The 16647-nt window shown below is 41.0% G+C and overlaps 1 protein-coding gene across 12 annotated transcripts in view; it reads left to right on the forward strand.

Moving 5' to 3' along the window:
- The window catches only part of EPB41L2 (erythrocyte membrane protein band 4.1 like 2), a 164433-nt gene that overhangs the window by 72108 nt on the left and 75678 nt on the right, over nt 1–16647 (forward strand). For all 12 annotated transcript variants that reach the window (XR_013338066.1, XM_077775973.1, XM_077775965.1 and 9 more), the window contains exon 5: nt 15117–15159. Coding sequence is in view for 11 of the 12 variants with exons in the window: in XM_077775973.1 (XP_077632099.1) it covers nt 15117–15159 (43 nt within the window). In the remaining variant the exon portion in view is untranslated. The remainder of the gene's footprint in view (nt 1–15116; nt 15160–16647) is intronic.

Raw genomic sequence — 16647 nt, forward strand, 5'->3', positions numbered from 1 at the left:
CATTCTGGCAGTGAGCCAGAACTAACCTGCAGCCTCTGTCTTAGGCCTTTTAGGTGTTTCTAACAAAGTTCTTAGACGAGTGGTTGATAAACAACACTGGAAGGCTGGGTGGTCCAAGAACAAGATACCAGCAGGTTCTGTGTCTGGTGAGGGCCCACTTCCTGGTTCATAAAGATACAGTACCTCCTGTATCCTCAACTGGCAGAAGGGACAGGGAGCTCTCTGAGCCTCTTTTATAAGGGTGCGACTCCCATTCAAGAGGCTCCACCTTCATGATCTCATCACCTCCCAAAGGCCCCACCCCCAAATCCTATCACGTTGGGGGTTAGGTTTCAAGGTATGAAGGGGGGGGGAAGCACAAACATTCAGTCTATAGCACTTTCCTCATTGTTAAGAAAGGACTGGTCCTTCTCTGCTTCACTCTGAGTGATGGTATGTAACTGGTGGAGAAGATACCGAGTGTAGGAGTGAAGCGTGAAGCTTTAATCCTGTGGCACCTAGAGTGCAACCCTTTCAAGTCTGTTAGACTGTGGCTGTGGACAGCCTTGCTAGGATGATTCTGTCTGAGGATGCCTGGAGCGTTGGGTCACAGCCAAAGAAGTTACTTTCCAGCATCTGACATTTACGTCACAGTCAGTAGAACAGAACATAATAGATGAACTTAGGCTGTGAGGTTATTTGCCCACATGCTGTCATTGTTTATATGACCTGGTAATGAAATTCAGGGTACTAAGGGTGATAATGATCTGTAAATTAAAATTTCTCAATTTGCTTAGTTTTAAAGTCTTGATACCTAATTTGTTTAATTCCACATTTAAGCCAAAGACCATTAAATTGGATGCCTTCTTACACAATAGTATGTGGGTATTGTTATTAGAATTCCGTTTAGAATACTTTTTTCAGAAGTAATAACAGATGAGATATTCCACTAAATAAACTAGGTGCTCTTTTTAGACTTGAAATTACAGGTGGTCTCGATAATGTTTCCAACCATAGGCCATTCTGCTGGTTCTCAAAGCTGTAAAAGAGAAAGTGATGGGAATTTGGCTATCATTATCCACTCTTTCTGAGATTACAGATGGGGAGATTCATCAAAGCATTTAAGCCTTGTGGAAAAAGGGAAAGCATCTAGTGTGTTGTAAAATATGCAGAAAAACACGTTCTGTTAGTAGAAGCAGGATATGCTACATAAAGACATCTGGTATTTCTGCAACACTAGATTTATGTAAGAAAGTGGTATTTGGATAGGATTCACTAGTTTTTATTTTTAGGACTTCTAATATATGTGTCTAATCCATATCTTTGACCTAAATCTCAGACTCCTGTTTAACTGCCTACTGGACACTGCACTGCATTGTCTCAAAGCAAGCTGACATCTGCCCCTTAAAACTTCATCTGTCAGGGGCGCCTGGGTGGCTCAGTCGGTTAGACTTCCGACTTCAGCTCAGGTCATGATCTCAAGGTCCATGGGTTCAAGCCCGGCATCGGGCCCTGTGCTGACACCTCAGAGCCTGGAGCCTGCTTCAGATTTCTGTGTCACCCTCTCTCTCTGCCCCTCCCCGGCTCATGCTCTGTCTCTATCTCAAAAATAAATAAACGTTAAAAAAAAAAAAAAGAAAACAACCCAACTTCATTTGTTCCCTGAAGAGTGGGTATAGATTCCTTCCACTCCTTCCACCTCCTTCCATTGCTTATCAGTCAAAAAAGGTCTGTATTTTCTACCCACTAATGTCTTTCTCTTGGTTCTCTTTGTCCACAGTTTTTGCTTTGGTTTAGGCCCCTGTCCTCTCTTGCTTTGACCATTGTGTTAGCCTCCTACCTGGATTAACTGCCTGGCCGCAGGCCCCTGTGGTGACCTGTCACACTGCTGCTCGATGGAGTTCTCTGGAGTGCACTTGGATCTTGGCTCTCCCTGGCTTAACACCATTTAATGGATACAATATAATCCTTTTAGTATGGTTTACAAGGCTCCACTTTTCTTTCCTTTTTCAGTAACCTCTCACATCCAGTCTGGAATCTGTCCATACCAGATTTCTTTCCTAACAGGAGCCTTGTTGGTCCATACTATATCTGCTTGAACATAGCGTTCTTTACATTTGGATGCCCTTCCCTTTTTTTTTTTTTTGTATCTGAGTGCCTCCTTAACATTTAAGTATCCTGCGCTATGAGATTTTCCTTGACCATCTTCTGCCACCACCCCTCCAGCTCCCAACTCAAGGGGAGTTGACTAGTTCTGCCATCTGTTATCTAGACATTTAGCAAAAAGCTAATTTATGAGAGCCTCTCCTCCCATTACTCTAGGAATCTCTTGAGGGTAGAGACCATACCTTTTTATCTTTGTAACCTCAGCCTATCTAGGCATTAACACATATCTCTTAAATACTGTCTTTGTGCCATCACACACCCATGAGCATGGCCACTAGCAAGGAAACAAAAGAAATATTAGTGAAGAATGAAGAAATCCGTGAGCACTGGTGGTGGGAATGTAAAATGGTGCAGCTATAATGGAAAACATCATAGAGGTTACTCAAAATATTATAAATAAAAATTACGTGATTTAGCAATCCCGCTTCTGGGGTGTATATCCAAAAGTATGAAAGCAGCACCTTGAAGAGATTTGCACATCTGTGTTCATCGTGACATTGCTCACAATAGCCAAGAGGTGGAAGCAACCCAGTGTCCATCAGTGAATGAATTGGATAAACAAAATGTGGTCTGTACAAAATGTGGTGAATGGAATATTATTGAACCTTAAAGAAGGAAATCCTGTCACAAGGATGAAGCTAGAGGACACTATATTAAGTGGAATAAGCCAGTCACAAAAGGACAAGCACTGTGATTCCACTTACACGAATTATCCATAATCCAGTTTTTGGAAACAGAAAGTAGAATGGTGTTGTCAGGGACCAGGGTATGGGGGAAATGGGGAGCTGTTATTCATTGGGCACAGATTTTCAGTTTTATATGATGAAAGCATTTCAGAATCTGTTGCACAGCAATGTGAATATGGTTAGCATCACTGAACTGTATACTGAACGGTCGTTAAGATGGTAAACTTTAGATTAAAAAAAAAATTACCTGTATGCAAACCAGTGGTACTACTGGGACTCTAGCAGTAAACAGTTAAGACAAAGACCCTGCCTTCGCAGATGTCCCCACTACTTTTCCAGTTGAGGAGACAGTGAAAAACTAGTTATGCAGTTACTAAATTTTGATTACTGCTCTATAGGAGAGCGTTTGGATGCTAAAGGTGGCTAGGAGAGAGAAGGCGGTTTAAGGAGAGACATAAGGGTGGGCTTGGGCTGTGAGAGGGACAGGGAGAAGAGGGATGTGACCATTGCTCATCCAAAGGAAGAAGTGGCCTCAGTTGAAGTTGTGGGTAGAGAAAGACAAATAAATGATTGAAGGAAAGAGGATCAAGCAACTGATTGGGTGTGAGGGATGACATGACACCAGTAATAGGGTCTGGATTCTTGGATGGATGGAAGTGCCATTTAGTGAGCTGGGGAAGGCCCGTCGTGGAATGGCAGGGTGTATGTCGAATGAATGTCATTTCAACACATGTTGACTTTAGGTTAGATAACAGCTTTTAGAAGAACAAGTAAATTAATTTAATATATGCTTTCGGAGACTTCAGGTGGAATCCTTCTCAATAGTACAGTGTGCAGTGGGCGGTTTTATTTCTGGGTGGGAATATCATATTTATATTGAGGCTCGTAGTTAAGCAGACTTATTTATAACTTCATTTTTAAAAGAATCCAAGGAGGCTTTTATCATAAAAAATATTCCAAAGAAAATGGACATGACTATTAATAGCTAATCATTCTGAGATTCTCACAATGCACCAGGCTCTGTTCTAGCCCTTACAAGTGTTGTCTCCGATGGTTTTCAGAACAACCCTGAAAGGTTGGTATTATTAACCATGCTTTATAAATACAGAAGGATGAGGCATAGAGAAGTTAAAATAATTCACCCAAAGTCACCTAGCCAATACATATTAATGGTAAGATTCAAAACTGGGTAAACTAGGAAGGAAAAGAAATAGAAAATGCAACAGTTTTTAACTTTCTATCCGTCAAGGCATAAAAATGGGTATGCTGTTTTATAGCTATCATGACTGGACAAATGGAAGAGTATCATCTTGCCTTGGAGGGATTTTTCATCTTATTCAATTCTAAAAGACCTCATGCAAGACTTCATAAATGGGTTGTTGAAGGATATTATGGACTATGTTCCCAGTGTGAATTTCCCAGTTGATGTATCTATAATGGTGTCAGTAAGTTTAAGGGATGACCTGACTCATTGAGAGTGATTCTGTGAGAGTCTTGTCAGTGCTTCCTTAAAGGAACTTTCCCCTTCTTGGCAGCATCACCTGGCAGATGGATTTCCAACTAAGAATCTCATTTTTCTCCTAACCAGTCTTATGTACTGTTTGCTACACACATGTACCCACATGTGCACCCACCCACCCCACCATTTAGGCTCACTCTTCCCAGCTTAAAAATGGTGTCATCACTGTTTATATAGGGGATATTGAAGGGTGTTATGTTATGGGCTGTGTCAAGTAGATGGGATATGTCCTGTCCCTCACATATTTTGGGACAGAAAATAAATTATCTTTTTGGTCAGTGTCTTAGTCCATCTGCACTGCTATCACAAACTATCAGAAACTGGATGGCTTATCAAAACACCAATCTTTCACATTTCTGAAGGCTTGGAAGTTCAAGATCAGGGCATCAGCAGATTCCATGTCTGGTAAGGATCTGCTTCCTGGCTCACAAACAGTGCCTTCCTGCTGTGTTCTTAATGGTAGAAGGGATGAGGGACTTCTCTGGAGCCTCTTTTGTAAGGGTGCTAATCCCAATATAAGGGTTCCACTCTCATGACCCAGAGGCCCCACCTCTTAATACCATCACATTGGACATCATGATCTCAACATAGGAATTTTAGGGGGGCGCAGAGCTTCTGACCATGGCAGTCAGGCTAATATTATCCAAGTGAATAGACTTCTGGTAATCTCATTCCATGACACAACTTAACATACCCTGTCCTAAATACCAGCTGCACATTTATTAGTGAACTAGATAGGAGACACTTCGAAGTTTTATTACCTGATGACAAGCGCCTCTGGTATGAAAACTTTATATTGTTGTATAAGGGCAAATCTATAAACTTTAGAAATGAAATTAGCACTTTAATATTAATGTTCTATTATAGAAAATGAGAATTGTGACAGATATTCTGAATGCGGACAGGGAAGGTACATCCTGCACAGAAGAAAAGTAACCACTCCAGCATCAGTGAGGATGGTGTGCAGGAGGAATCTCAAGTTGCTTGACAGGGCTGGAGGAATGTGGCAGTTCCAGAGTCTCTGTGTAGGAGGGACCTGTGAGTGATTGGCAAGTTACAAGGAGTTGTTGGGAGGGCGCCTGGGTGACTCAGTTAAGCATCCAACTCTTTCTCTCTTCTCAGGTCTTGATCTCAGGGTGGTGAGTTTGAGCCCTGTGTTGGGCTCCATGCCTGGTGTGGAACTTGATTTAAAAAAGTTGGGTACTTGTCTTGAAGCTGTATTTTCTCAGCAAGCACAGTGTTTTAACTTACATCATAGGTTACTTTGGGGTGGTTTTGTGGAGAGTGTTGGTGATTATGGGAAAACTAGGCAAAGAACATTCTTTGGAAAGCCTTGTATCTTGTGCTAAGGATTCTAGATATTTATCCTGATGTGAGGGGTTTTTATAAAGAAAGTTGACACGGTCAGATTGGTATTTCAGAAAGAATAACCGGTTTGTGATATGGAGGGAGATTATAGGGGACTGAGATCGGAGGCAGAGAAAGGTCAGTCATCTGGTCCAGGGATGGAGGAAACCAGGGCAGTGACATTAGGAGTAAAGACAAAGGGCAGAGGTACTACTGAGTAGGTAACATCTGTAGGACTTTGTGACTTATCATCTCTGTGGTATGAAGGTGATGGAGGGGTTTGGAATAAGTTCCACATTTGGGGCTTGGGTAGCTGGAGAGCCCTTTAGAGACTCTTACTTGGGGACTTCAGAGGAGGAGCAGCAGTTTGGGGTTGGGGGCAGAGATGAAATCTCATTTTCATTTTTCTAAGATGGAAGTGCATGTAGGCTGTTGGCTAGATGATGATTAGGGATCAGGGAGTAGGTGTGAGGGCTGAGGAAAGTTAACAGTAAAGAATGTGAGAGTTGGCGTAAAGTATTATTTAAGGAAGGCTGGCTGTGAAGAGGACAGTTGGGAGAATGATACAACAGGATATAGACCAGCACAGTCCAGTAGAACTTTTCATGATGATGAGATGTTCTAGGCCTGCTCTGTCTATACAATATGGCAGCCACTAGCCACTGATGGCTATTGATCCCTTGAAATATGGCTAGTGTGACTGAGGAAGTGACGTGGAATTTTATTCAACTGTACAAATTTAAACTTAAGTAGCCTCTTATGACTGGTGGGTATTATATATGACAGCACACAGTGTTTACTAAAGAGTTTGGGGATTGACAGATTTGCTTGGATGGAAAGAACTTTGACTTTGGCTGTGGAAATGCCCAAGGAGAGGGTGAGGGTAGAGCGAGAGGAAAGGGATGTGGATGGAAACGCCTGAAGTGGAGAAAAGGGAAAGGATGAGCTTTGAATAAAGGGGGCAGCGTCACCCTCTGAGTCTGCAAGAAAGAAGATCAAGAGTGGTATATCTGTTGGCAAACCTTAGTTAAGCGAAGTGCAGCCTCAAAGCTCTGAGAAATACAGGGTGAAATCATCTCCTAAGAATGACTAGTAGTTAGCACTGGGGACCCAGAGAGGCAGACTACTAAGGACAAGTACGTGGATTGCTATTGACAGTCCAGCCAAGATTGGAGATCATACGATTGTGATGGGAACAGAATACATTGGTGTGTGTTTTTCTCTGATTGCCATCTGACCCTGGGAATGATAGTGGAGAAATGGGGTATTACAGCGGTTCCCAGCTGGCTGTGTTCACAGTGGTGATGGTAAGATGGACAGAAGATCTAGAAAACTGGAGCTGCTGCTGAGATGGTAGCCCAGCTGGGTAGTTACCAGAGACCCAGGAAGGAACATAACTGAAGCTGAAATGGGCTGGCATAGGTTGGGAGAAAATGGCTGGTGGCCAAAGGATGAAAGTCCAAAGAAGCTGAAGATTAGGTACTGTGAGAATTAATGGGTAGGAAACTTAGAAGGAGAATGGGATGATGAACTCTAACAAGATGGAGAACGCTGTGTGATGACCTAGTGTTCAGGGTGGGAAGGCATAGCTGGAGTTAAGGAGAGGCCCAGGGCATTGAGGCAGAGAATATTAGTATAAGGTTTAGTTTGGAGGGGTTCTATATAGGATCCTCATTGACCAAAAAAATGCTAATGTTAAATAGGGAACTCCTAATTCCTTATTTTACTTTGCAGTTTCTCTTAATGAAACGGGAGATGAAAATGCCCATACAATTAGGCACACACTTTCATCTAGGCTTTACCCATAGAACATTAGAAGAAGAAAACAGCTGTGTGTACTTTCTGAAATACTAACTTTTCAGAAGATTGAATGCTCACATGTAATTGGCAGTATATTTAATTATTCATGTGTAATGTGATTTGCTTTTATGACTTTTATATGATTTTTTTTAGTTCCTTCTCACTTATGTAGACAAAATCCAGCCCTCAAGACATCAAGGGCAAAGAACTCTTACTTTTTCTAATAGAGATTTGCATGGTGCCTTAATTTTTTCCCACAGAAAGTTATTACCATTGTATGAGCTTAATCAGTCCTATTGTTTGAAACCCACATAGTTTCAACAGTAGGATACCATAGGGTACAGGAATTTAGGCTGCTTGCTTTTTCATGATAAATATTATCTCTATTTATAGAAGTTTCAGTCACTTATTTCAACATATTATAAATTGAAGGTGAGGTAAAGCTATGTTTAGTTGTACAAAATTTTTCCATGGAGAGAGAAAATCTAAACTCTCCTTCGATTTTAAGGTAGTACTTGGTCTCATGGTTCAGATCTTGAGTTGGAAGCCTTTCAATTTACTCTTAAGTATGAGAATCTATCATGATTAGTGTTAGAACCTTTTAATGTCTCTTGAGAAGTTTTATGTAAACTTTACTACGGAAAATGCCGTTAAAAATATGTGGAATCAAGCAACATGTTACTCGTTTATATTCTGGAATTTCAAGTCCATATAGTTCTTGAATTCATGTCTGACTGGAGCCATCATTAAGAGTTTTGGACTCTCTTTAAAGGGAAAAATACTGTCTTGAGTTTTTGATGTTAATAGAGTTCGGCATCTGGCTGAGGGATTATGTTATTTTGTTTCAAGCCATGTTGAAAGAGGAACTTGTCAGAAGTGTCGTTGATATCCACAGCTAACTTTAGGAAAATTGATTAAAGTGTTTGTCTGATAGCCTGTCCATTTCCTCCAGAAAATAGAACTAAAAACGCAAATATTACACCATGTGTCATTAATATAAACTATTCTTTAATAAAGTTCTGTATTCAGTCCAGTTGTACGTTCTGACTCCACAGACAAGTTTTGAATCACATTCTCCCAGGTGCGTAGTGAACATTTCGCTATAATGTAGAAAGTCTGGAACTTTCCTCTTAACGCCAGCATCAGGGCAATGTTCTGTAAGACCTCATTTAGGCAAAGGTATAATACAGAGGACCTGCTTCAGCACTCTAAATTCCTGAGAGAAAATGCAGATTTTAGGTAAGCTTATACTTTGAACATTTGGTCATACAGGGTGGGATGAATTTAATTGCTCTCATCTGGCCAAATTGACAAGCACCAAAAGTGAGGAAGGCACAGCTAAACATTTCAAAAAACCTTCTGACTCTGTGATCTATCTTAGCATCCAGCCTGAAAGGGTATTGGGTGAGATGGATGGCTTTTAGGTGGAAAGGAACTTGGAGATAGATTTTTATGAGAGGATTTTGGGTCATTATTTAGGTCTGCTATGCTCAGTGGCCCGCAGCCCAAGCGGCCACACACTCGGGCTGCTTGGGGGAGGCTGCTGGCTGATGGGCCTGGCTGGCTGTTCCTCTTTGTCCCGCAAAAGAGGTTAGCACCTTGGTGGAATGAAGATTGTAGGCCTTGGCATTATGTGATACAGCTGGTTAGTGTGATGGGTGGAGAAAAAAATGCTTACCCGTAGGGAGCGAAGATCTGCTAGGGCTTTCTACAGGGAGCTGTCAACAATAGAATGTGTAGCCAGTGAAGGCGGGGCATCGACCTGTTAAGCTAGTTAGTGGACTTGAAAAATGTCTCTGTACATCTGACTTTCAGGAAAAGACATGCAAGGAAATCTAGGGCTGTACTGCTCCAACGGTGCCCCAGCATTGGCTCTACCTAGAAGATTGTTGAAAAGGAAAATTCCAGGTCCTTACCGTAAAGCTTACCGTAGAACTTACCGAATTGTGGTCTGCATTTTGACTCCATCTTCAGGTGATTCAGGAAAACCTGTAAGGTTGGAGAAGTGCTGATTTTAGGGGATCAAAGAACCTTTTTAGGTGACAGAATTGTGGGTGTTTGGAATGTAGCAAAAGCCAAGTGGCTCGCATTTGAGAAGGATGCCAACAGCCTTAGTCACTTAGGTAGGAGGTGGGCCATTCCCATTACACATGGACTTTCGGACCATCTGGTCTCAGGATTTTCTTAACACCAACATCCTATGAATCTAAATGTAATAATTTTTAATCAGGGTTTTTAATTTTCCTAGATTTTTTTTTTTAGAGGATAACTGAAAATCATCTTTATTTAAACCCTCTTTAACAAGTAATAAGTATTGAAAATGTTTAGAAAATAATTGGTCAGGGGCAGCTGGGTGACTCAGTCGGTAAAGCTGTCTCTTGGTAAAGTTGGTAAAATCTGACTCTTGGTTTTGGCTCAGGTCATGATCTCACAGTTTGAGAGTTTGAGCCCCACATTGGGCTCATGCTGGTGGAGCCTACTTGGGATTCTTTTTCTCCCTCTTTCTCTGACCTTTCCCTGCTCGTGCTCTCTCTCAAAGTAAATAAATAAGCATTAAAAAAAAACAAACAAACCCAAAAACATGTACAGATATTTGCTTTGCTGTTTAGTTAAATTTCTATAACCTTCTAAGGCAGGTTTCTGTTTAGTTTTTAACCTTTTTATGTGCCATTAATTCCTTTGGCAGTCTAATGAATTCTATGGGCTGTTTCTCAGAATAGTGTTTTAACTAATAAAATACAGAGGCCTATAGAGGAAGCCAATAAAGACACAACATTCTAAAAATATTAAATTTGGGATAATCATCAGTATCTAATCTCTACAGTGAGTTCAAAATATTGATTGGCATCAGTGCTATTTCAAGATCTGCCACAACTATAGTGGAATATGGAAATATTTTTGATTCCTACAAGTGACAGAGCTAACAGTACTGCTGATATTAACCAGGCTTTTTTCTCCCACATTCATAATTGATGGTAATGCTAGATTTCAGTTAAAGGCTAATGAAAGTAAAGATGTTACTTTTTTCCCTTGCGGTTTAATGTCCTAAGATAATTTAAAGATACTGATATTCCAGGACCACATTTTAATTTTAGTTTACTTCTGTTGGAAGCCTGTGTTAAGATTCCTTGTGATGTTTGTTTATTCCTTGGTTTACCTGATAGTCAGAAAATAAATATATATATTGAGTTCATACTTGCTATACAGAGTGGAGGTAGAAAGGGGAAGGTTGAGGAGAAAGGATACCAAATTGAGTGAATGAATATCCCTGCCCATAAGTGTAGCTGGCAAAGTACTTTATTTTTATTTCTAATAAGCCAGGATACATTTTATTGAAATCCAGTGTAGGTTTTAGTTGTTTTTAGTTTTGCATTGTTACCTGTGCATTAAAGCTTGGGAAACACTGAGAAAAATCCTGATCTTGCCTGATTATGAATTGCCTGGAACTGTCACTTAAAATAGAGATTCTCAGGCCCCCTTCCTGGAGAACGTTTCAGGCAGGCAATGGGTAAGACTGTTTTTTTTGTGGGGGTTTTGTGTGTGTGTGTGTGTGTGTGTGTGTTTTACAAATTTGGCAGATGGATTCTTAGCAGGCAAAACTTAGTAAAGCTTAGCTAGATAATACTTTTGTCCAAACACTCAATGTAAGTGTTAGTCATACTGGTAATTATTTTCATGAGAAGGGATATGTGTTGCCTTTGTTTCCAGGAAGATTCTTCACTATAGTAGGATGGCTATGTAGAAAGGGCGAATATTAGACAATTTTCTTTAAGGAAAAGGGGTCTGATTTTTTTTTAAATAAAATTTTTAATGTTTTATTTATTTCGGATTGAGAGAGAGAGAGAGAGAGAGCCCGCGCGCGCGAGAGAGACAGCATGAGCAGGGGAGGGTCAGAGAGAGAGGGAGACACAGAATCTGAAACAGGCTTCAGGCTCTGAGCTGGCTGTCAGCACAGAGCCCGACGCGGGGCTTGAACCCACGAACCGCGAGATCATGACCTGAGCCAGTCAGACGCTCAACCAACTGAGCCACGCAGGCACCCCTAAAGGGGTCTGATTTTTATTTGATTTGACCCATGAATACAGTGTGTCTGAGTTGTTAACTTTTTGTTGGTAGTGCTATTCATATATATAGTAACTTCTTTAATATATATAACACACGACCTTTGGAAATATAACATTATATGAAGACAGATATGTACCCCAAGGTGATAGGCCAGCTTATGATTATAGAAAAGCCCATGTATTCAAGGCATTGGGTAAAGTACTCTGCACATGTACTTATTCTTCAGGGGACGGTTGAATGGATGGTTGAAAAGAACTAGCCTATGAAGGACCAGTTTTTGATCCTCATCTTAGAATTGAGGAAAACAGAGGCCTAAGAAAGCTGAAGAATGAACCCAAGGTCACAGAGTTGGTGAAAGCCAGAATTTGACTCCATGTAGCTCCGATTCCGAAGTCTATATATGTAGCAGCCAGATCTTTAAATATAATTGGAAATTATGCACCATAATCTATTACGGGTGTGTGTGTGTGTGTGTGTGTGTACACACGTACGTGTGTGTGCATGCATACACACATACTCCCATGCATTTATGTCATTCTCTGATGTCTTTTTCCCTCCTTTTGTGTTTGCTTCTTGATCCATCCAGCACCCCTCAAGTGTCAAACCAAGAAGTTTACTTTTATTTATTTGTTATCTGTTTACATATTATATATTTACTTGTTTATTTGTAATTAACAATGCAGATAATAGACTTATATTTCTTTTAAAAGTCACATTGTCATTTTTTTTGTTGTTTTTTTTTTTGACTTATGAATTTATTACTCAAGGCAATAAAATTATATCCCATTCAGGATCATAGTACTCATTGGAGATAACCATTCAAATAAAAGCAAATCTGATAAAAACACTATAGCTTGTGTTCTTTTAACATGACCAGAGCATGGCAGTAGGCAGACGTCTGTCAACAGATAGTAATTTCGTGCTTGCTGGTTGCCTGTACCTGCTAAGCACTATGGAGGATACAAGTAACGTGGTCTCTCACCACCCTTGCAAGTTTGTGCTGGGGAGGAGAGAACCTCCCTGTTCCTTGGGAGTGGAGCTCACAGTGTGGAAGTGAGCATGGTTAGCAAAGGGAAACCCAGTAGGTGAATGGCAGGAGTCACTTGGCTGCTCATCTTTGATCATGTCAGGTAAACTCCGCCCACTTTGTGTTTGGATAGGGGAGAAGCCACTTCAGTGTTCTAATATTCTGGCTGGCAGTGCTGTGGAAAGTAGCCTGAGAATGACAGTGAATCTGAATTTGGGCAGTTGATGCACAGAAACTGGTCGCTCATTCTCCTGGGTCTTTGACTCTATTTGACACAGCGTTATTCCTTGGGGTCACAGAAGATTATGTCGCTCCCGCCATTCTCCTCCGCCTTCTGCAGCAGGCATCTGTAACAACTGTCATGTAATGAAACCAGAGCCCTGGAAGGGTCTGTCTGGTCGTTTAAGACCAGTTAAGTAGTTTTCCTTCAACTCTCTTCTTTCTCTGTTTATAGATGAAATGCCATAACACATGTGACCCTCCTTCGCCTCTTGCCTGGCTTCCCCCTGTCTGGACTAGAGTCTGAAAGATGTGTTTTCCTCATTCTTGTGCACTCATCATAGCTGGCCATTTGTGAGCCAGCTGTTGTGGGGACAGCAGCTGCTGGGCAAGGAAGCTGAATGCCAGGCTCTTTTCTAAGGGGAGAATTAGAGCTGCTCTCCGACATTGCACTGGAGGTACCATCGGAGCACCCGCTGGCCCTTCACATCAATGGGCCATGCAGCTGGGACACCAGTAATAGGAAACCCAACCAAGCTCTGGTAGCTCTTTATTGAGATGGTTGAATATAGCCAGTGTTCAAGTAGAGAGTGCCCACCTTAGAGCCTTACTACTGAGTGCAAGCCGTGAGTCGTGTAGTAAAACCCACAGGGGTCCATGCAGATTTGTTTTCAAAGCATCCTGTTACTACTTTTAAATAGTGTAAGTTAATGTTCTAATGACCAATTCAATATATTGTTAAGACAGAGGAGGCTCTTATTTTCTACCTAACAACAAACATCTTAATTGTTTGCTTTATATATCTGAAGAAAATGCTGTTCAAGCACAGATGTTATAATACATTACTTTGGATACTTTTGGAATGAATGAAACTTATTTATTGTAAAGCCAGTTATAGTTGACCCATGAATACCGTGGGTTTGAACTGTGTGGGTCCAATTATGCGCAGATTTCTTTCAATAAATACAGTACAGTTGTGTACTCTCTCATGATTTTTTTTTTACCATTTTCTTTTCTCTAACTTTAAGAATACTGTGTGTAATATACAAAATAGGCATTAATTGACTTTACATTATTCTATAGTAGTTAATTTTGAGGGGAGTTAAAAGTTGTTTGTGGATTTTTGACTATGTGTGGGGATCAGCACTCCTAACCTCCACATTGTTCAAGGCTCAACTGTTTCAATCAAAAAAATACTGTATCTCAAAAAATGTATTTGTTCTCCTGCATTAGTGAAGATAAAGTAGGGTAAACTTTTTTTAATTAAAAAAAATTTTTTTTAATGTTTACTTATTTTTGAGAGAGAGAGCAAGAGCAAGGGAGGGTCAGAAAGAGAGGGAGACATAGAATCCAAAGCAGGCTCCAGGCTCTGAGCTGGCAGTCAGCACAGAGCCTGATGTAGGGCTCGAACTCACGGACCACGAGATCATGACGTGAGCCAAAGTCGGACGCTTAACCAACTGAACCACCCACACGCCTCCAAGTAGGGTAAACTTTAATTGAGAGGTTTAACTTAAGGATAAGTTGGGAAAAGCATAAAAAAAATAGAGACAGAAATACATATAAAATTTTTTTTGGCTGGATCTTTGCTGATAACTTTGAAAGACAATGTTTAATGTCCTTTGGTAGTTTGAACCTAGTAGTTCAAATTGGGTCATTTTTGCTTTAAGATATCATAGTAGTTTCCTAGAATCTTTATATGTTAACTTTGTCAAAGGGTAGATGGAGGAAGTGAAAGGGAGTTCCTTCTTATTTGCCTTCCAACTTGGCATGAAGTTTAAAAAGGATGTTCCATGAAGAGCAGGAAGGAAACGATCAGTTCCAATCTGACCGTACTCCCTGTAGCATTGTACGCTGTGGGAGGAAATGAGACTTTGAGGAGAAGTTGGCTTTAGGAGTTGAAATAATTGTGTTTGATTGGGATGTATACACTTTTAAGAGCCAATTAATGTCCTTGACGGAACTCTCATTACACTGTCCACAGGGGGAATTTGCTGGAGTTCTACTATGAAATAAAGACTATGTGTCGTATATTGTATCTAATCATTTGGATAGATATTTGATTTCAGATCCAAGAAAATGAAGCCCAAGAGAACCACCTTAAAAGTGTTTCAATGTTTTATTTATAACATACACACATTCAAAAGCAAATCAATACTTAGCCCAGTGGAATGCTAATAGGTGAAAGCTGCTTTGAAACAGAATTTATGTTTATACTTCAGTATGTGAACTGTAGACTGTTTTCATTTTGGACTCTGGCATAGGTTTCATGGCTTAATTAACCTTATTTTTTTCCCTCCCCCTGTAGAACTGGCTAGATCCTGCAAAAGAAATAAAGAGACAGCTACGAAGTGAGTATTTGAATAATCCTACTTCTCTTTACATCTATTTCTGTCTTTAATAAAATTCAGTTCATCTTTACATCTGTTTCTGTCCTTAATAAAATTCAGGGGAACGTGGACTGGAATAATAAGATAGTGATAGAATGATCAGCTGTCTTTTGTTTGCATTTATACCATGTAGGAAGTTGAGGAAACCAACAATATTTTTCTAGAATTGTGACTTTATTTTGTATGTGGCTTCGGGACTTTTCTGTTCAAGAGGTCCTAGACTTCCTGTCCCAAATATTCCTTCATGGTGTCTGCCACTGTGAAGTAGTAGCTGACCTTTTTCTCTGGGGAAAAGAATGAGGCACTGCTTTCTGTAACTTTCACTGTTGATGTAGATTTTACTCCAGGCAACCAGTTACCATTGCTTCGTCTACTTTGTTTTGGAAGTGTGTAATTAGTTTAATTAATAGGCTTGTCTCTGGGCCCAGAGGCGTAGACACACTCGCTGTTCATGGATGTACTTGAGTGGAGACTCCAGGGCAGAAAAGCACGGAGAGACATCTCTTCCGTCCTCTGCGGTCACTGCCTTCTCTCCTCCGTCCGCTCAGGGCCGCACTGTGTGCTCCTTGAATAGGGGTTTCTAGCCAGCCTGGCTAGCCCTTTCTTCCATTCCCTCTTTGCTGTCCTGACCGACTCCCAGAGTGACTCTCGGGGTCTCCCCCTCACCAGCTCCAGCTCCCTTCGCAGCCTCTGGTCTTGCCTCTGCCTGGCTTTCGGATATCTGTGCCAGGAAACATCATCACCACAGAAAAGTCTCTGATGGAGGATCTGGATACTTAGTTGACTTCAGGGTGCGTGGATGATCAAAGCAGAAAAGGTAGAGAGCCATGAACAGCTGGAATTTTCAGACAGGAGAGCAGGATTCTCGGCAGCCCTTCTGGGCCGGGAGCCCCAGAGCCATCAGGGGAGAAGGTGTTTCCCTGAGCGCCAGCCTGCCCACCAGCCTTCGTGCTGTTTGCTCTTCTGTACTGATTCTTCCTGATATCAACACACCGGAACAAATCTGTACCTTTCCCTTCCGTTTCTTACAGTCTACCTTCTGTCTCATCTTAGGTGCTCCACGTTTGTTTTCTTTTTCCCTGAAATCATTCATCTTTTAGGTCGTTTTCCTATCCTTTCTTCCCTTCTCTGCTCCCGTTTGAAATTCTGAGCCTATACCTTATTTTTCCCATGTCTTCTCCTTGAAGACTCCTCTTATCCTTTAAAAAAAAAAAAAGATATTTTTGAAAAGAATTACCTTCCTGATTTGCTCAGGACAAAGGTCTCTCGGGACTTTGATGCTAAAACTCAAACAGTCCCAAGTAAACTGGAATGGTTGGTCACGCTATCTTTTGACTATTATCCCTGGCTTTCCAGAAGCCGTCTTCTCCCCAGCCCCTTCCGCTTTCCCCTCGCATTTATTATTTGGGGGTTCCATCTATTTGTACTTCATAATGGAAAAGGGGCGGA

Source organism: Crocuta crocuta, unplaced genomic scaffold, assembly GCF_008692635.1.
Source record: "Crocuta crocuta isolate KB4526 unplaced genomic scaffold, BGI_CrCroc_1.0 scaffold25, whole genome shotgun sequence".
NCBI lineage: Eukaryota > Metazoa > Chordata > Mammalia > Carnivora > Hyaenidae > Crocuta > Crocuta crocuta.